The 21,684-nt window shown below is 43.5% G+C and overlaps 1 protein-coding gene across 3 annotated transcripts; it reads left to right on the top strand.

Annotated features, from left to right (window-relative positions):
• Positions 1-9,247: 9,247 nt before the first annotated feature.
• cldn19 (claudin 19) lies at positions 9,248-17,097 on the top strand. 3 transcript variants are annotated; one of them, XM_054737933.2, is made up of 5 exons: positions 9,249-9,946; positions 12,556-12,720; positions 12,997-13,081; positions 13,820-13,966; positions 15,904-17,097. In XM_054737933.2, the coding sequence occupies exons 1-5, from the start codon at positions 9,724-9,726 to the stop codon at positions 15,938-15,940; spliced, it is 657 nt and encodes a 218-aa protein (XP_054593908.1). In that variant the 5' UTR covers positions 9,249-9,723; the 3' UTR covers positions 15,941-17,097. The 3 variants fall into 3 exon arrangements, with proteins under 3 accessions (XP_054593909.1, XP_054593908.1, XP_054593907.1); XM_054737932.2 differs by having other exon boundaries at positions 9,251-9,946; positions 16,310-17,097; XM_054737934.2 differs by lacking the exon at positions 13,820-13,966 and having other exon boundaries at positions 9,248-9,946; positions 16,310-17,097.
• Positions 17,098-21,684: the final 4,587 nt, after the last annotated feature.

Consider the following 21,684-nt stretch of genomic DNA (forward strand, 5'->3'; position numbering starts at 1 on the left):
AGACCTAGCCAGCGCGTACAGTCTAGAAACTAGCACATCTGCCACTGATGCCTATCTGTCAGAGCTCAGGGACATAGCTGCGCGTAGCAATCAATCATTTAAAGACCTTCTAATGGAGGAACTGGCAAAAATTGGGGAATCTTTAGGAAGGGATACCCATGCATCTGAACCAGTCACTGAACCAGAGCCAATGCTCCATAGTGACCAAGTTACATATTCCCTGCCTTTAACACCAGAAGTTAACTATATGAACAACTCAAAGGACAATTGTCCACCTACAGAGACTGGAAAACAAAACCCTTGCATTCCACCAAATCTTTTAAACACACCTGAGGTTCAGCGAGTTATTGTGGAACACATTGTTAAAAGCAGTGAGGTTATCCCTCCGCCTACTTCACAATACAGACTAAAACCGTTCTCAGGGCGAGTTCCACACCCTTCTTTTGAAACTGACTATGATACTTGGCGTAGTAGTGTAGTGTTATGCATAAATGATCCTTCACTCACCAAGTCCCAAATTGTACGAAGAATCGTGGAGAGTCTGTCAGCCCCAGCAGCGAGCATCGTTAAAGCTCTTAGTCCAAAATCCGACCCGGAAACGTACCTTGAACATCTCGATTCAGCTTACGCAGCTGTCGAAGACGGCGACGAGCTCTTTGCTCGCTTCTTAAACACAAACCAGGACAGTGGTGAAAAACCTTCCGATTACTTTCAGAGGTTATACACCTTGTTAAACCTAGTTATTCAGAGGAATGGAATTTCCTCCAGTGACGCCGACCAGCAGCTGCTCAAGCAGTTTTGCAGAGGCTGTTGGGACAGCTCGCTGATTTCAAACCTGCAACTCGAACAAAAGAAAGACAACCCGCCTCATTTTACAGCACTTCTCCTCAAACTGCGCACTGAAGAAGACAAACAGGCTACTAAAGCAGCACGCATGAAACAACACTTAGGGGCACAACGAACTAGAGTGTATTCAAATGTGCAAACAACATGCTCTCAGAGTAAAAACACTTGTGAACTGGAAATAGATGATAACTGTGATGACTTACGCAAACAAATCGCTGAGCTCAGGAGCCAAATTGCACAGCTTAAGGTTAACAACACAGATAAAAAGGCAAAGAAAACTCAAAAAGAGTCAAAACCCCGTGTGGGGACTAAAATTCCAGATGAGCCCAAACAGATTCAGCAGATAACAGCAGTGGTGCCCAGACCAAAGCCTGGATACTGTTTTAAGTGCGGAGAAGATGGACACATAGCTTCTAGCTGTAGCAACGAGCCAAATCCAGCACTAGTTGCAACTAAAAGACTTGCTCTTAGACAGAAGCAGCGCGAGTGGGAGATGTCAAAGCCAATTGCTCAGTCTCCTCCTTTAAACCGGTAGAAGCTCCTATCGTGGGACAGATAGGTGCTAAAGTAGAACCAAGTCCCTCTCAGGAAAGGACAGAGAGACTTTTTTGCAAGCCAGTTCATGCTCATTCAGTGCCAAAACTTCCCAAAAGATTAGTGGGTGGGCGATGCACAGCTACAGTCTCAGTTAACAGTGTTGAATGTAATTGTTTACTGGATTCAGGGTCCCAGGTAACCACCATTGCCAATTCTTTTTACCAAGAACACTTACCTGACCTCTCAATTAAACCCATCAGTAATCTGTTAGAAGTCGAGGGCGCAAACGGTCAAGCAGTTCCTTATTTAGGATACATAGAGATAAGTGTCACATTTCCAAAAGAGCTCGATCAGTCTGGACTTGAGTTACCTACCCTTGCGTTAGTGGTTCCGGATATAAGCTCAAACTCTGATACACCACTACTCATTGGCACAAACACACTCGATCCTTTGTATGAGCAATTGTCTGCCAATAACTTACCTGATTCCAAGGCACTCTCTTATGGGTACCAACACGTGCTAAAAGCCTTAGCAGTCAGAAAAAAACAAAGCAAAGATGGACGAGTTGGTGTGGTGAAGCTTCGAGGGAGAACCCAAGAAGTTCTCCCTGCAAATAAAAAACTGTTACTAGAAGGGTTTATGCAACCCAGCCAAAACAAGCATGAGCCTTATGCACTCATTGAACAACCCACCAATGGTTCTCTACCAGGGGGTATAATTGTAGACTGTTGCCTCATTTCCTTACCTTCACATGGTCCATACAAAGTACCTGTTGTACTAAGAAACGAAACTAACCATGACATCACATTACCCACTAACTGTGTGATCGCTGAGTTAGTTAAAGCCGATCGTGTTATGCCATATCCAGAACCTGACAAAAGTGATCAGAAAGTACTTGCGGCGTGTAGTTCGCAGCAACAGACTTCACCTTCAAACCCTCCTCTCAGTTTTGACTTCGGTACTTCGCCCTTGTCCGAAGAATGGAAAGGGAGGATCACCAACAAACTTAACACTTACTCCGATGTGTTTTCGCACCACGATCTTGATTTTGGTCATACACAACAGATAAGACATCACATCAACTTAAAAGACGAGACCCCATTCAAACAGAAATCTCGGCCGATCCATCCACATGATTATGAAGCCGTGAGAAAACATTTGGAAGCCCTCTTGGAAACCGGTATAATAAGAGAGTCGGAGTCTCCATTTGCCTCACCAATAGTGGTAGTTCGGAAAAAGAATGGTGAGGTACGTCTATGTATAGACTATAGAAAGCTTAATCTGCAAACCATTCGCGACGCATATGCCCTGCCTAACTTGGAGGAGTCCTTTTCTGCTCTCGCTGGATCACAGTGGTTTTCTGTGATGGACCTCAAGTCAGGTTACTATCAAATAGAGATGTGTGAAAAGGATAAACCTAAAACTGCTTTTGTTTGCCCGTTTGGGTTTTATGAATTTAACCGTATGCCACAAGGAATAACAAATGCTCCAAGCACTTTCCAACGGGTTATGGAAAAGTGTATGAAGGACATTAATCTGAAGGAAGTGTTAGTTTTCCTAGACGACTTGATCGTCTTTTCCAACTCCTTGGAAGAACACGAAACCAGACTTTCTCACGTTCTTGAACGGCTTAGAGAATACGGACTCAAGCTATCACCAGATAAGTGTCGTTTTTTCCAGACATCTGTGCGTTATCTTGGACATATAGTATCTCGAGATGGCATAAAAACCGATCCAGATAAGGTGGAAGCACTCAAAACATGGCCGAAGCCTCAGACTTTGAAGGAACTCCAATCTTTCTTAGGATTTACCGGTTATTACCGACGCTTCGTTAAAGATTACTCAAATATTGTCAAGCCACTAACATCTCTCACGGCTGGTTATCCACCCAAACGGAAAAACTTTAAAACACCACCATGTAGATCAAAGTACTTGAACCCCAAAGAACCCTTTGGGAATCGTTGGAGCCAAGACTGTGAGAAGTCCTTTCAAACTATTATTGAAAAACTTACCACTTCGCCAGTTCTTGGCTACGCTGACGCAAAACTCCCATATCTAGTACACACAGATGCTAGTACGACCGGACTCGGTGCAGCGCTATACCAAGTGCAAAACGGTGTCACACAGGTAATCGCTTATGCAAGTCGCGGTTTAAGCTCTAGTGAAACTAGGTACCCTGCGCACAAGTTGGAGTTTCTAGCCTTAAAGTGGGCCATAACAGATAAGTTTCATGACTATTTGTATGGGAACACATTCACTGTCATTACTGATAATAATCCGTTAACTTACCTCTTAACAACGGCAAAACTCGATGCAACGAGCTATCGTTGGCTAGCTGCGTTGTCCACCTATAATTTTGACATCAGATACCGTGCAGGTACACAGAACGTTGACGCGGATGGCCTGTCTAGGAGGCTGCATGATAAACCTGAAGACAACTCAAAATTCACTGAGGAATGCCAACGACTAGATGAGTTCCGATCTCATCTTTTATCCTCTGTCAAAGAAGTCGAGCTTCAACTTCAAGCCGAAGCAGTGAAGGCAACATGCCAAAAGCACATGGTCTTGGATGAGACTGATTCTCCTTGTGGTTTAGTTCAGTCACTTGCCATGTCTGCAGCGGCCATTCCAGACCTATTCCAGTTGGAAGACAATAGTGACAGTTTCTTTGCTGTGCCCAAGTATAACCATGCTGACCTTGTCTCCTTGCAGAGGAAAGATCCAACCATTGGCCGAGTCATTCAGCTGCTTATGACTGACAATAAACCGCCAACTGATACTATTGCAGAACCCCCGGTGGTTCTTAACCTTTTGAGAGAGTGGAAACGGTTTGAGTTTCAAAATGATTTACTGTACCGGAGACGCCAATTAGGACCAGAGACATCATTGCAGTTAGTCTTGCCTGATTCATTACGTTCAACAGTCATGCAAAGCCTACATGATGATATGGGGCATCTTGGGGTTGAACGTACGACAGATCTCATTCGGTCCCGTTTTTACTGGCCAAGAATGGCTAGTGATATCGAAATCAAAGTTAAAACTTGCGAAAGATGTATCCGTCGGAAGGCCCTCCCTGACAAAGCTGCTCCAATGGTGAGTATTACCACCACCAGACCTATGGAGTTAGTTTGCATGGATTTTCTCTCCATAGAACCAGACAGTAAGAACACTAAAGATGTCTTAGTGATTACAGACCATTTTACAAAGTATGCAGTGTCCATCCCAACCAAAGATCAGAAAGCCACCACCGTCGCGAAGAACCTGTGGGAACATTTTTTAGTCCACTACGGGTTTCCTGAGCGTCTTCATAGTGATCAGGGACGGGATTTCGAATCACGTACAATCAAGGAACTTTGTTCTTTACTTGGTATCCGTAAAGTCAGAACGAGCCCTTATCACCCTCGTGGCAACCCCGTTGAACGGTACAATCGTACATTACTCAGCATGTTGGGAACTTTACAAGCCACTGAGAAACATCACTGGCGCGATTTTGTAAAACCACTTACTCACTCGTACAATTGTACAAAAAATGACGTGACGGGATACTCTCCCTACGAGCTAATGTTCGGTAGGCAGCCTCGGTTGCCTATAGATATTGCCTTTGGGTTACCGCATTTGAACAAGCCCTCTATAACTCATTCTCAGTATGTTAAAGAACTGAAGAGTCATCTGGAACAGAGTTATGACATTGTCATAAAAAACTCTCAAAAAACAGCGAGGAAGAACAAAGAACGGTTCGACAGAAACATTCGTGAGTCCACACTAGGTGTGGGAGATCGTGTTTTAGTCCGAAATCTTCGCTTAAGAGAAAAGCATAAATTAGCAGACAAATGGGAGCAAACAGTGTATATAGTTCTCAAACAGATGGAAAACTTGCCAGTATACACTGTAAAACCAGAGAACGGAGAAGGACCCAACAGAACACTCCACAGAGATCTTTTACTGCCTTGTGGTTTTCTCTCTTCATTAGAAAATGAAACAGAACGCGTTACGAAACCTAGCAGACCTCATACAAGACAGAGTTCAGCCTTAGAACCTGACCCAGATGAGCCACTTGACGAAGAGGTAGATGAGTTTTATTACTCTGATCTTCCACAAGTGCTAAACCGACCATCCTATCAAATAGAGGTCACCTTGCCAAATAGGGAACTCATAGCAGATTCAGGACCGGTAAATAATATTCAACAACAAAACACACTATCCTTACACACAGGGGATCGCAAGGAACCAACCTTAGCTGGTAATGAAAATGCTGAATTGTCCTTACTTGACAAAGGCATCAACACCGAAACATTCTTACCTGACAGAATGAGTGAAACTGCGACATTCTTACCTGAAAGAGTGAAAGAAGCAGCAACATACTTACCTGAAAAAACGAAAAAAAAAACGAAGTATACTTACCTGACGTAGAAACGGGGGATGAAACTAACACAAACCTACCTCAATTGGATGGTGTCCTAAAGTCGCAGCAACGTGATGTAAGTTTTGAACCCATCATACACGATCAGACACATACATCTGAAAAGACCAAAGTCTTAGAGAATAGCTCATCAGCTCTGTCGGAAACAGAGAGCTCACTTCGTCCTGTCTCAGTTGAGAATCAAACCGAAACGGATGAGCATGATACTGTGTAACCAGAGATGTATGTCAGGAGATCTGAACGAAGTAGTCAGCCTCCTCAAAGACTAACTTACTCTCAATTGGGCAATCCACTAGTGACCGTAGTTAGGTCCCTTTTCCAAGGACTTAATAAAGCTTTTATTGACTCTCTTACTCAAGAAGTTGTGTACCCCGTAGAAACAATGCACAGGGACGTGCATGATATTTAATGGGGGAGGATGTAACCCAGAAGCTAGAACCTTAATGAGGTATTAACTAATTGGCTTACTAATATGATCCATCCTCAATTTAGATAAAATATAAAATATAAATTAAGGAAATTAACAATACTAATTAATAGATATCTAATTAACTAATAGATAATTTCATAATGAATTATTGGAAGGGTGAATAACTAAAATAACGAGTTTAATATTAAACATCGGTTAAAACAAGAATCTTGAACATCACTAACAGAAACAGAAGAGGAAAGCTGTATACTATTGGTCCAGGTGGGAATCTGAAATTTCATTGGCTGAGAGAAATAAGTCCCGCCTCCGCGAAATAAAACCGTGCGACGCAGCTGAGCGAGAGGAGAGACAAACGGCTGTGCAGCACGCAGATACAGAAAGCAAAGACTGAGCGGTTAGAGAGAGAGAGAGAGAGAAAAAAAAAACAACGGTCGAGGCCGTGAAGAACCCTGATTTGGGTGCCGCGTAGATAGAGGGAGAGGCGGACTTGACTCCTTCTAATAAGAGCTAGGAACTTGGAACCAACGCGGTGAGTAAAGAAAAAAGAAGAGAAAAAGCTAACGATGCAACTTAAAAAAAAAAGGAAACTTAAATAGCTTATCAAATTAATTCCATTCTTATAGATTTGTGTGGAGACGACAGAGTGAACCAATCCTCTGTAGGAGGGAACCGTTGGAGCGCGTTGGTGAGTGAATGAGATTAAATTCAGTAAATTATTAAATTCAAAAAGCTAATTACAGCAACCGAGGTGACAGCAGTGGGCTGCTAGACGTTAGATCCCAGGAGTTAACATCTCAAACTACCAGTTAACGGTGGTAGGGCATATAGGAGTTAACGGCTCAAACCGCCAGTTAACGGCGGTAGGGCATATAGGATTCCCAGGAGTTAACGGCTCAAACCGCCAGTTAATGGTGGTACGGCCTAGATGTACAAGGTCCTCAGGGGCGTTATAGCTAACGCCATAGAATTAGCAATGCGTCCCTTAACCAAACATTTAATAATAAAAAAAAATAGATAAATAAAAATAAATAAAAGCTAACTGATTAGGGAGGAATTATTTTACAAAGGTGGACCAAAGGACCAGAATTTATATTTTGTTGAATTTTGTTATAGAACATTTTATTTATTTATTTATTTATTTATTTGTTTATTTATTTATTTATTTATTGTGTTACAGATATACAAGGTGTCACAATGCTGTATAGAAACACAACTAAATGTATCCTTGTTGTCATGAATGTATTTCTTGTTGAATAGTGTAGAGTAATAGAATCTAACTGAGCCTATTGAGCTGAACAATTGTTGTCATATGTAATTATATTTCCAGAGCTACTGAGAATTATTTTAATAGACAATCAAATTGATGTTATGTTAGTTGAACTGTGAACCCAAACATGATTGGCTATGCCAATAGAGTGAAGCATTTGTTTAAGTCTGTAAGACTTTATGCTGTGATGTGACGAGAAGGGTCGATGCCAACTTGCTAACAGTCCTGTTGTTTACAGGCTGGGTTTTTTTTTTTCCTTGGGTTTGATCCCGACTCCTATGATCACTCACTTGGAACGAGAACTGGATTTCTTCCTGACGAGGGAGATGGCGAGCCTTAACCACTGAACGAACCAGGACATCTCAAGTAACTGAAGAGCAGACTGCTCTCTTCTGTGAACAATCTCAACGGTGCGGTAGGAAAAAATCGCACCACCGGACTCTGACTTTCACCCCAAGCGTGGGGATTTGACTTGACGCCGGCTGACTTGTGACTCATATGATCAAATCTCATACCGAGCATTTTACTATTGTCGATTGTTTTCATCTGTTTTTGTGTGTTATCTTTATGTGTTATATTTCCCATTATTATTAAAATTTAGTATATAAACCGTTTCATGCTATACCCGTGACTCCAGTCATTCTTAAACAACCTCCAATTCTCCCCGAACCTAATTATTGGCCCATTTGTTTATTTTTTCTTTTAATTATCTTATTGTATCCTGTAATCCGGTTACATGTGTGTGTGTGTATGTGCGCGTGTGTGTATGTATGTGCGCGTGTGTGTGTGTGTGCGCGCGTGTGTGTGTGTGTGTATGTGCGCGTGTGTGTGAGCGTGTGCGTGCGCGCGTGTGTGTGTATGTGCGTGTGTGTGTGTGTATGTGCGCGTGTGTGTGTGTATGTGTATGTATGTGTGTGTGTGTGTATGTGCGCGTGTGTGTATGTATGTGTGTGTGTGTGTGTGTGTGTGTGTGTGTGTATGTGTATGTATGTGTGTGTGTGTGTGTGTGTGTGAGCGTGTGTGCGCGCGCGTGTGTGTGTGTGTATGTGCGCGTGTGTGTGTGTGTATGTGCGCGTGTGTGTGTGTGCGTGTGTGTGTGTGTGTGTGCTGGGTGAGACATGTGAGGAAGCGTCTGTCTCAGAGGAGTGTGTAGACACTGTAATTGGTAGAATAGAATTACCGAGTGAGTCTGAACTGTGGGAAAACACGCAGACCTAGAAGACCAAAGTGTGTCTACGCTTGCAGCCTGTGAGGATGTTCATCTGGTGAACTCTAACTCGCTCTCTGCAGACCTGCCTTTCTGGTCATCAGGGTTACCGTGGTGATGAAGCAAGGCTTGCTTTGGTGGCCTATAATTTCTGGAGGGGCTGTCTGGTAGTGACATGTCCTTTTCAGCTGCTGTATTGTTTTGGTTCTGATTTACATCCCCCCCCACCACCACCACCACCACACACACACATACACACACACATACAGCTACAGCTGGGGAGTTTTCAGAGACCAGTGAATTTGAAAGCTAAATGACAACCAAACTGGAGTTTTGTTGGAGGCTTTGACTGAATTTTCTCACCGACACTATCTCATATATTCATGGTATTTCTGACACTCTTGTTTTTCCTCATGCATCATCTGTTTGTGTGTGTCCTCCCCAGAAAGCCCCTCCTACTTCCCTCTCATAGGCGTTGCTACAACACACCAGAAGCCAATCACAAGTCAGCCCTTTTCCTCATCCCTTCGTGGTCAGCCTGTTGTTTTCACAAGTTCCTTTTTTCTTTTTCACGTTTTTCTCCTACCCCTCACTGAGCCACTCAGTCCTGGTGCAGAAAGATTTTAGTTGGGGGGAGGACAAGCAAGCAGCAGAGAGAGGGAGCAGGAGGAAGCCATGCAGAGAGTGAAGCAGCCCAGCAATGATGCTTGATGAGCCTGATCACTGAACACCACAAGAACTTTCACTTTTCCTGATTTCCAGAGGGACCAAGGAATCAGACAGGAGGAGACACTGAGTCATTGTCTCAGTCGACATCAAACGTAGAGTCCAGGACGTGGAGAAGAAGAAAAGAGAGAAGGAGAAGGGCACAAATGCAAGTTGAAGCAGTGAGGCAGGAGACGCTCTTATAGGCCTAACAGTGAAGAAGGTGAAGCGAGCCACAGCACAAAGAAAAAGGACCACTTTCCAGAGTCACCTCCTCTAAGACCCCAATCAGACAGAAACAGGAAGAGAGAATGGCTAGTTCAGGTCTCCAGTTGTTGGGTTACTTTCTAGCATTGGGTGGCTGGATTGGGATCATCTCCACAACAGCACTGCCTCAGTGGAAGCAGTCGTCCTACGCCGGCGATGCCATCATCACCGCCGTGGGTCTTTATGAGGGGCTGTGGATGAGCTGCGCTTCACAGAGTACGGGTCAGGTGCAGTGCAAGATCTTTGACTCCATGCTCTCACTGGACAGTAAGTGTTTACACACACACACACACACACACACACACACACACACACACACACACACACTGGATGTGTTGGTCTTGGACCGTGTTGCGGAGCGGCTCTGAGGAGATCCACTAAATCCTTTCTCCTTTAATCAAAACTCAACGAGCCACAGATCTGCTCTCGCTACGCTGACCTTTGGCCTGCTGCTTTATGGCTGCGCTCGTTTTTTGTGCTGTCTTTACTGAAGCTTCGCTGAGGTCTTCTGTCTGACCAATCATAACAGTTCGTGTCCCCACACTCCCTGGATGATAAATGCTGTCTTAAGCTTCAGAGGTTCCCAAGCTGTAAATCTGCTCTTGGAATGAACGAGAAGTGGGAGAGGGTGAGGAATGTGGGGTTCAACATTAAATAGTTCCTGTCATCTTCAATCAGTAGGCAGGATCCACAGACTCATAATTAATTTGAGTCCAGCTATGTACAATATCTGCATAAATCACCCAAGGGGGGGGGGGGGGGGGGGGTTGCAAAACAAATAGTTTCTCTGTGGTGTCATTAGCTGTGAGAGGTTTGTGTGCGAGTCGGATCGGAGGAACCAGAGCTCATCTCCATCCCCGTTGGTCCTCTGCAGCTGTAAGAACAGAGTATTGTCCTCCTGCATCAATAGGCGCTGTGAGGGGAAGAAAGGGGCAGTGTTGAGCCAAACACCAGAGATATTCCCACAATGCTCCCTGCCTTCCCCACACACACACATTGTTCCAGTTGCTCATTAACACGCCCAGTGTCTGAAGACCATCACGCCTCACCATGACCCGGCACTCTTGGTCCATCACATGTTCACCACTCAGGTGTTCACCAGGAGAGCCAGAGAAGCTGCAGGAGCTCGTCTCCTCTGGACGAGTTCACAGCAGCAGCAGCATGTGACACGGGTGTAATTGTTCACCAGACTGCGTCGGCTCTGCTGCTGCTGCCGAGTGAAACCGCAGAAACGTGTAGGTTTAGTCAATCTGCTGTTAAGAAGAGGATGTCAGCGAGGGGATGGTCAGCTGTTGTTGGAGGGAGGTTCTGAAAGGACAGCTCTGTGGTCACGTGTGACGAAACTGACCTAGCAACTGATGACTCGACTCAAAAACAATTTATAAATAAGTGATTCAGAAGTATGAGGGAAAGCAAACCCATGCCTTTAGTCTGTGAGCTGTTTTCTAGTGTTTGTGAGGGTCAAACAGCAACAGTATGGGCTGGACTTCCTGTTGGTGCTTCGTGGAGCCAGTCAGAACCCAGAGGAGGTTTAACTAAAGAGAACCTGGTTCCGCTGCAGGCTGGTGGTTCATAATGAGACCTTACGCTTCCTTCACACAGGATGTGTGCTGAACATCTCTGGATGTCCACTTCCACAACAACAGAAATGTGATAGAATAAGTGTGAAAATATAAAAAGATGAAGTAACCGATGTCCTTGTAATTAACATGTGGAGCTAAAGCCTGTATAAACTGGTTTTATTCTCACGGAAACACGCCTCACCACGTTATAATTTTGAAGTTTTCTTTAAGCCATGTGCATTTTTTTCCTGTGAAAGGAGCGATATTAATAATCTTTACTTAATTACATCCCCTTTCCAACAAGCCAAAAGCCCCAGTGCCACAGACTGAAGCCCAACCCCCACATGACTTTGGGAGGATTCCTACAGGGGATGAAGACCTTAGAAAATATCATCAAAAGGAGCTCTGGAGCCATGAATAACACTTCAAACAGCACCTTCTTCTTTCTCTTCTTGCCACCATAACACCCTTCAGATCAGCTCCTGAAAGTTGGGTTTGTGTGTTTCTGTCACAAGCACACCGTTCTCTCATTCACTCACAGCTGACTAACCAACTGACTTCTACTCCTCCAGCTGGCCTGTTGCACTCTTTCTGCCTTTCGGGCCAAACGTCTAAATATTTCTTCTGAAGCTGTGAAACTGCAGGACGTGTTGGTCCTTATCATGCACAAAGAGCCCTTCACACATTCACTTGCCTTTGCAGCATAACGTGTTGTTGCGCTATGGTGGAGACGGCCCCGTGAAAACAATCTGTCCTTGTAGCAAAGCCACAGAGATTCTACTGTGGAGACGTAAAACAGACCCTCCTACAGCTGCTCAGCTTCCACCTACGGTTGCTGCTTGCACACGGACATTGTGCATGTATGTGTGTGTGTGATTATGTGTAAATATGTTCCTCCTACTGAGTTATGTGTGTGTTGAAGCATGTGTGGGCAATGCATTGGAATTTTTGAGAAGGCAAAGACTCGAGGGGACGAAGTGAAGAAGACGCAGAGGATCATTTAAGGTCCACGAGCCTAGTGTCACCTCTGGAAAAGCTGCAGCTCTGAGAAGTGGGGTAGTGGTGGACCTTCTTCCTTAATGAGTGGTTTTAAGTGCATGTGGTCTTCCATCGGTCTGCCTACATCACCATTCCCTTGTAATTATGTCTTTAATGTCCAGAAGTTTCTACGAGGGGCTGAAAGAATGTTTGTTTTCTCATCTCCTCAGCACTCTTCTTTTCTTTTCCTTTCTTTTCTTTTCTATCTGTACTTGCATCGCCCACCATCCCCTTCCCCTCGCATTCCCGTCTCCTCATTTCCTCTCTTTTATCTAGTTCACATCCAGACATGCCGGGCTCTCATGGTGATATCAGTGCTGCTGGGCTTTATTGGCATCATTGTCAGTGTGGTGGGCATGAAATGCACCAAGGTAGGAGATAACAACCCGTCCACCAAGACCCGCATCGCTGTCACTGGAGGGGCGCTCTTCCTGCTCGCAGGTGGGAATTCTCATCATTCGCCGTGATTTCTTTTTACATGCTGTTTATTCATTCAGTGGCTCCGTTAATTGGTATTTTTTTTACAAAAAATCTGAAACTTGATGTAGCTGAGAGTCCTGCTGGGGAGTAAATGTCTCTGCTGTAAACAGGAAGTGGTCATTTTAGCCACTGACCTCAAGCATAAATCAGACCCGACCTCAGAGGAGAGGATGAACCAAACAAGAGTCAACACCATTCCATCTGATGGACGCTTACTGGTGATCCTGCTCTCCACAGGTCTGTGCACACTGGTGTCTGTGTCCTGGTACGCCACTCAGGTGTCCTATCAGTTCTTCAACCCAAACACACCGCTCAACGCCAGGTACGTCCCTCAATCAAAACCCATCGTTGCTCCAACATTTAGAGCTTAACCCCACCCCCGGGTGGAGCCGTCCTGCAGCAAGATCCCACCGGAGCGTGACCAAATGCTGCTGCTGCGTGGGGCTGGTGCTAAACATCCCATAATAACCTTGTTGTTGAGCTGGGATCTAAAACTCGAGTTATTTTAAAAGTTTAATTTTATTTATGCGTCATAGAAAAACACAAAGTGATTAAAAACAAACAAGTTTTACTTTTGTGTATTTGAAGCAGTACGGCTCTAACGGCCCGCCACACCAGTTATTACATCCTTACAGGTAATAATAATGTTTCTGTTGAATTTTTATCTGAATATTTTCCAAATGTAACTCTAACAATGGAATGAATGATAATTGTAAATACATGTTTCTGTCCGGGTTCAGAGTGCCTTTATGAATATGATTATTTACACGTGGTTTACTGAGGGACCAGCAGCCAGCCACAGAGCAAAACAAGCACATGGACACAATACTTTAAAATGATCGTTAGCATGTAGAGCGTTAGTCTGGAACCAGGCTCCCCTCCAGGTCTGGATCATATGTCTGAAGCTGCTGGAAGGTTCTGGTGAGAGGATCATTAGAGGCTCTTTAAGTGCTACCATGAAATAACTGTAGTTTGTTATATCGTCTCAGTGACCTGAGATAGTAAAGTAAAACAAACGGTCACCCTGTTCCTAAGCTGTTCCTCCCTCCTTCCTGCTCAGGTACGAGTTTGGCTCCGCCCTCTTTGTGGGCTGGGCTGCAGCTAGTCTGACGGTTCTGGGCGGCTCCTTGCTGTGCTGCTCCTGCTCCAAAGATGAGATGCGTGGGCAGCAGTATTATCGTCAATCACAGCCTTCCACAGCCAGGGAGTACGTGTAACCCCCCCCCCCCCCCCCCCCCCCCCCCCTGCACTCACCCAATCAGAGAGCATAGGACACCCTGGCCCTTTGCTTTTCCTCAAGCAGCTAAAACAAAACAAAGACTCTAAACCTAATTTATATTTCCCAGTCTGTGTCGGTACGGAGACACGCAACGCCACCATGTATCGGCACAAGTGCAAGTGCCGGGAGACGTGCCCACATTTTTTACTAGCCATCAAAAGTGACAAAGACGGCAAGCCTGTGATTGGTCAGGGCGCTGTTTCGTGTAGGTTTTGCAACAATCCCCAGCTGACGGAGAAGTCTGAGATCAAAATGTCTCTGTCGATGCGTGCTCGTCTCTCCCTCACAGAGCTGAGTGTAAATTAGGCTTAGTATAAACACAGTGTCTGATAGACAACATCTCCCCGGTGTCTGCCGATGAGACGGATGCCAACCTGACCTCCTTTCTTGGTTGCTGAACTTTCTGTCCTCAAGATCCAAGAAAGGAAGTCCACGTCTGACCTGGATGAGAGAGAACTGACATTTCTTCATGAAAAATAACATGAACTCACTGATTCCTCCAGCTCGTAGATGGAATGTGGGTTTGGACTTTCCCAGGCTGTCCTGTGCTTCCCGGTTGGAGCCGCGTTGGTGTTTGATTCCATGTTTGTGCTTTTATGCTCCACTTGTGCAGTTGGGTTTGTGTGAAGTCAGAAACCTGAAATCCTTTGTCAAAGCTAAGAGACTATTGTTTTTCCCATTTTTTATGTAATTGTGTACATTATTCATATAACTTTAGTCTCCAAAATGGAATCTTTCACATGTCGTTTGACTCGTCTTCACCTCACCAGACCCAGTCACTGCTGAGACATGATGTGAACTGCAGGAGTGGACATGAACTGTTACATGGAGATGTTCTAGCCTCTAATGAGTGTGGAAGCTGTTAGCAAGAGGCTTTACATAAACAAACACCACTGTTTCATCCACTAACGGCACAATCTTTGGTTTACATGTTGCTTCAGTTTATAATCTAAGCTATTTGACGGACTGGAGATGCAAGTCTTCCTGAGCACCATCAGCTACATCCTAGAGCACAACACCATCCCTCCATAAGCTAACATTAGTCCTGCAACTAAACGCTAGAAAGATTAAAATACCTTTGCCACAGTTTCCGGTTGATGGAGCACAATATTTAGTGAAACACCGCCTCTCTGCACATGAACTCACATACTTAACTGCAGCTTTCCCTGTAGAGGATGTGAGGCTGGACTGCAGAACTAAATTGGCTCTTGAGTTTCCTCTTGGTGCTCCCTAATCACTTTGCCCTCATTTATGTTTGTAAAAGGACCAGTCCATCACTGTTCCAGATAATGAAGCCATTAACTTCTCTCAGAATAAGCCCCCAGGTGCCCCAATTCTTGTTTCTACAGCCACTCTTCCTAGAAGACTCTTGTTTGTGGAGAGCTTCATTCTTCTGTGAATGCTGGAAGTTGTAGTTCTGGAAAGTCTTTTTAGCCATAAAATAAAATGTGCAGGACCAGCTGAGTGCACGTGTCCAACAGCAGACTCTTAAAACAATAGTTGGGAGAGTTAAAACTTTGATTATTTTACACAGGACTTACAGATCCATACCTCTTGCTCACTCCTCTGTAGAGCTGTTAGAACAGCGCCATGGAGGCAGAGAAGTTACTCACTTGTTCTCCAAACTGAATGTGGAAGCAGATTTGAGTGGTTGTCCTCTCTCACCAGCAGCTGTCGTAGTCTGACTCCAGGACTAACGTTCATGTAACCTGAACACTCCTGTCCAGACACCTCCGTCCTGCTTGTCCTGCTGCAGCTCTAACGTGTGTCTCTAGTAGTCCCAGAGGTTCTAATATGTCCCTCACGTTCCTTCCTTTTGTCCACCCTGTTCTTCTCTGACTCTCTTCTTTTCTCCTCTAATCTAGGGCAGAGTTGTTGAGTGAAACTAGTTTTCCTGACTGATCAGCCCCCGTCTTTTTATCGAGGACTGTCCAACTGTTCAACCACTGACACCCCCACCCCCCACCCCCACCCCGACATCTCTGCTATCCAGTCGGAGCTAAAGCAGATGATTACTTTTCCGATATCTACACCTTGTCCTTTCTAATGAGAATCAGAACGTAGTCTCCCCTGCCGTAAACATTGACTCAATTTCATCAGAGAGTCAGACGTTGACCCTACAACACCCCTCTAGTGTCGTCCCATTGGCTGTTGTATTGATTTGTGCTGTCATCTCAGACCTCTGGGCATCATAACTGTGGTTTTGTTGGATTGATTTTGTTATTGTGACTGTAACGTGACTGAATTGTTGTTTTTTCCTTTGAATTGCAGACCAAATGTTAAAAGTACCCCACCAGAGAAAAGGGAGCAGTACTTGTAGTTTGGGAGTCTTCTGGCCTTACCATGGTTTAGATTCTGTCAACGGGTGAAAGCCTCTCAATGGGGAATACAAAACAGACAGAAATTATTTCATGAACTGCTCAAAAGGTTTTTCAAGCAGAAAAATCCAACATTCTTCGGCAGTTTTCCTGAGTAAGACAATAACCTTGTCTGTGTTGTTGACTTTGAGAGAGACAGTCATTCAGGGTATGGTGTATATATATCACCTTTTCTATTCATTTTTATTTACTACATACATAATGTTTTACTACATTTCCTTGTAACACGTTTGTATTTGATGTTATAGATTTTTGTCTAAAGCCTCATCGATCTTCTGTTAGACTTTTTAATTGTTGATGAGTGAATGTGAAACAACTCTGTAGTGTAAAACACACACACACACACACACACACACACACACACACACACACACCGTGCGATATGCCACTGTTTATAAAAAGCTGTGCCAGGTCCTCAGTAACCTGGACGAAGGACGGAGCAGTATTTGATTAGGAAGGGTTGTGACCAGCAGCAGGAAGTGTGTGGATGACAGACATGTTTGATGTTTGACTCTAGAGGACGGGCTGCATTCTGTACTAAGGAACTCCAGTTTGACGCCTGCAGCTATTCATAATGCCTTTCCGTTCTTCTAACCTGTACCTGCTCAGTGTTGTGTACCACCTCATTTACAGTTACCCATGTCTGCTTCTTGTAGAATGAAGTAAACAAAGAATGAAAGATTTTGTATCTGAGTCATCTTTTGTCAGTTGTTTCTTAGCTTTTTTTCCATCACCAGACTGTTTGCTGACTCTCCCCCACCTTCATTCTTTCCACTTCAGTCCTTGTTTTGCACCCTGTTGTTCGGTAATTGCAGACGTGAAATTCCACTTCTGCCCGACTGGACTGCAGCACAATCTCAGAGGGGAGCTCACAAGGGTCACTTGCTAACAGGATGCTCCTCTTTCTTCCTGAGTTCCCAAAAGTTAAACATTTAAGAGATTTTCTGACTATTCTGAGGTGTGTTTCTGGGAAAAACTCATAAAAATGTCCTATCTTACCTGTTATGGGAGGCCTCTTTTAGGACAAAAGCCTGTGTCTGACAGGACAAGTGAGCTAAAGTCTGATTGTTCAACTAAACTCCATAGTGGTTCATGCATCTTAAGCTTATGAACTTTTACCTAGCTATATTTCAAATAACACTTCTGTCAATGGAAGTGTTAAGAGCTTCCTGTTGGACCTGACCCCTGGACGTTGTGTGAATGATACTCACCTAAAGGATTATCAGGAACACCACACTAATACGATGTTTGACCCCCTTTCTCCTTCAGAACTGCCTTAATTCTAAGTGATGTTGATTCAACAAGGTGCTGAAAGCATTCTTTAGAACATGGTGGTCATGTCTTTCAAGACATGACATGTTTTACATGAGCTAGCTAACCACAGGTCCTACTTGATGAAATGATCTTCACTTCAACATGAATTTTAATTCTATGAACAACAACATCTCCTTCATTTAGACAAAAACATGTTTTGGAGAAAGAAAGAAAAAGACTTGCAGCACAACCAGTGTGTTTGCTTCTGACCACAACCAAAGTCTGGAAGAAGCCTCTGGGATGAGAGTTAAACATCTCCAACATAACCGGAAACGTCCAGCTGTTTTTAATTAAAACCATCAGGATGACCGTGAACCTACACCTACATGCTGCAGCAGTGATTCAGTCAGAAGAGAAAAATATGCCATCCAGGTCATGGTAATCCAAAGGGCTCAAATGAAGGCAACTGGACTTCTTTGGCTTCTTCAAGACGTTTCACTTCTCTTCCGAGGAGCTTTGGTAATTCGAACTGGAATATGGGAGAGTCACGGTTATAAGCTGTAGCTGTCACTAGCTTCAGTTTGGGTGTTTTGTCTTTTGGATGGACCGGTTTCTGTCTGAGGGTGTTGTTGGGTTTGAAGTTTACCAGGAAGTTGTGTTTGGAGAATACTCTTTTAAGTTTCTCTGAGACTCCTCCTTTTGTCCTCTGATTTAAGGAATCATCTTGTTCCAGCCGTTTCCTAACTGCTTCCACTGCTTCATCTGTGCGTATACAGTGATCCCTCGTTTATCGCGGTAGATGCGTTCCAGACCTGGCCGCGATAGGTCAAAATCCGTGAAGTAGGGACACCATATTTACAGTACAGTACTATATTGAATTATCGTATGATCACATTCTCTTTTTATGGGTAAAACTCAAGAAAAAATTTTTTTTACTTGTTTTTTTTATAGTTTTATTACAAAAAGTGCATTTTATGATGAAATTGATGGGAAAAAACAGGAATTTCTTGATATTTCGCATAGAAAAATACTGTGAATCGGCGAATTTCCCTTGAATAAGGCTCCAAAGAAAAAATCCGCGAAGTCGTGAATCCACGATAAACGAACCGCGAAGTAGCGAGGGATCGCTGTACATGTGAAGAGTAAAGTCACATCAGATGAGATGTAAGTTTCCCCTGGGGACAGTTTGAGATCTTGAACTTTCTTTGGAAATCCACCATATTCTGTATGTGATGTTGGCTCTTTCTAACCAGCGGGGCCAGGATAGTGGAGAGGTGTTTTGCAATGTTGTACGTGGCAGAGTGGATGCTGCTGATGATGGGTCTGAGTGGTGTTCCTTCCTTGTGAATCCTCGGAGAAATTACTCTGAGAAACATAAAGACTTTCAGAGCAGCCACAAGTTTCTTTTTAACAGCATACTTTCCACCACGCTTGTTCAACTTATCTGTTTTGGTGGTTCGAGAGCAACATCCACATGCATTAAACCTGCATTAAACTCCCGCCTCCTGGTCTGATGCCAGCCAAGGCTTTCTCCACGCAGTTTATGCAAGATTTAAACTCGAAACAGGAAACAGTAAAAAATGCGGGACTCTCTGGACCTCAACCTAAAAAGTGTGAGTGGATCATGAGAACTGGCCTCCAATCTTTCAGCAAAATACCTGATAGCCTGCCTAACCACTTCCTGGTAATTAAATAGTTACTGTTTGTACATATCATGAGAGACATGTAGTTTATCTGTTTCCATTTTCATTTAGCTCTCCTACAGTCCTGCCTACAGACCACAAAATATAAAACATATACTAAGCAAAACCAATAAATATAAGACATGTAAAAATAAAAACATAAAATATTAAACATATAAACTATTAAACCAAATGTAAGATGACATTTTCAAAGTGAATTTCAGAAGTCTGAATGTAAGTGAATGCAGCACAGCACAACACACAATGCTCTCCATCCTCATTGGCCCAGGAAGGCATCAGGTGACAATGAGAGGACAATAAACATCCAGTAAGTAAAATTAAGTTTAAAGGAGCATGGGGCAGGATGAAGAAAAGAAACTCATTAGCGACACACTCGGCGCTGTGAGTAACTGCAGCCCGGCACGAGAGCGCGCACAAACTCTTCACTAGAAAAAAAAAGTTACAGTGATGTACGGCCAGAGCGCGGCTCGAACAAGGCACCGTGTCGAGCGATGAAGTAAGTAACATTGTTACTTTAGTCTAATATTTGTAAAATTCCATGACAACATTAGCATTTTAATTTAGCCATGACACTCGTGATGTAAAGCAAGTGCTCCTTCCTATGAAATATTCATAAGCCAGTTTTGTGACAGGCGAGCAAGACAGTAACATGATGCTACTTTATTAGCATAAGGCTTTGTGGCTGCAGGTGATTTCTGATGTTTTTAGACCAATTACAGTTATTATTTTGCACCAAGCTTACTAACAAGCTAATGTTATTGTTTATACATCATGTAAGAACATCCAATTTCAAGTCACTGACATCATTTGTGAAACCAATTTCATTACAGGACAGGCATCATAACAATGTAAATAAGAACATAAATATCAATGTTTAGTTCAAAAAATTGCATCAAAATAAAATCATAATATCAACAAGACCTACGGGGTAATACAGTCATTTTTATCATTACTGTCATTGATTTTCAGGAATTCACATTGGAAGGAAAGGGCAGTACTGGAAAGGGGAGAGGAAAAGGTCGCTCCGAGGGTCGGAGAAGGACACGCTCAAGGGGTGAGGGCAGCAGGATGAGGTCCAGAGCTCCTTCGAGAAGACCAGGGCGCCGGGGTAGGCAGCGAACAGCTTTCAGAGAAGAGGGCCGAGACCGGCTTGCACAGCTGAGAGCTGCCAGTATAGCTGAGATGCAGGTTGGTTGTAGCCATTTGTCTAAAAAAATAAAATAAAATAATAGATGCCAAAAACGAAAACATCACTCACTGGAGATATGAATCTAGTCATGTAAACATATGCTCTTTCATTTCTAGACAGCTTTACAACACCTGAGCCAGGAGGAGAGAGATTATATTCTCGAGAGAGTGGTGACCCGTCTTCCAGGGGTGATGCTGGATATCCTGGAGTTTCAGCAAGAGACGCCAGGACACCGTCTTCCTGACTGAGGGCACCCTAACCCAAAAATCCAAACTGTTTATCTACAACTACAGTAGTTCCAAAACAGCACAATACCTCAAAATAACTTTAGCTGAAGACAGCATTTTCACCCAAAAATAAACAAACAGTTTGTGCAATATATTTATTTTTATTTATGTACAAAAAAGTTCTGTTATTTGCATTTGTACATAGTATTTTTTCTTAATTTCTAATAAATCTGTGTGCATGAAAGAAGTCATTCCTGTCTTTTGATGCTTCACGTAGCTGGGTTCTTTATGGAGGGAGGAGAACAGCAGCATTAGATCATACATAGATTACATGAGAACACAATTCTGGAAACTCTCCAGTTCTGAAGTTGACCTGTAAAAAAAACAAAAGCTACAACTTTATAGATTATTAGGAATCACACTTTTGATTGCCTTTTCACCCACAATTGTCATTTCTATATGTAAATTGTCAGCTTTGATATTGACAATTTAGCTTTTTTGCTTATGAAAATGTTATTAATATACCTAAAGGTCAGATACTTGGTGACTTCCTTCAACTAGCGTCTGTTGAACATGATTCGTTGAAGAGTCTTGTGTGGTGGAGATCATGGTACCATGAGCTCTTTATCACCAACAGAAACACGAGAGCTGGCACTATTATGAAAAGAAAGGTAATTATGTCAATGTGCATTGTTGTCTTGTTGTCCAAAAGATGTCACAATACTTACATTAAACATATCACGATGTTGTGCTTTCTGGCAAATGTACCAAAATTGGTTGACGATGTCCTTCAGCCACACAAGTAGGATGGAAATTCCCTTTAGGATCCCAGCCTGTGAACAAGGATAAAACAACAATTCCATCTTTTAGTTCTTTTTAAAACATAGAAGGGTTT

This window comes from Nothobranchius furzeri, chromosome 3 (genome assembly GCF_043380555.1).
Source record: "Nothobranchius furzeri strain GRZ-AD chromosome 3, NfurGRZ-RIMD1, whole genome shotgun sequence".
Taxonomy (NCBI): domain Eukaryota; kingdom Metazoa; phylum Chordata; class Actinopteri; order Cyprinodontiformes; family Nothobranchiidae; genus Nothobranchius; species Nothobranchius furzeri.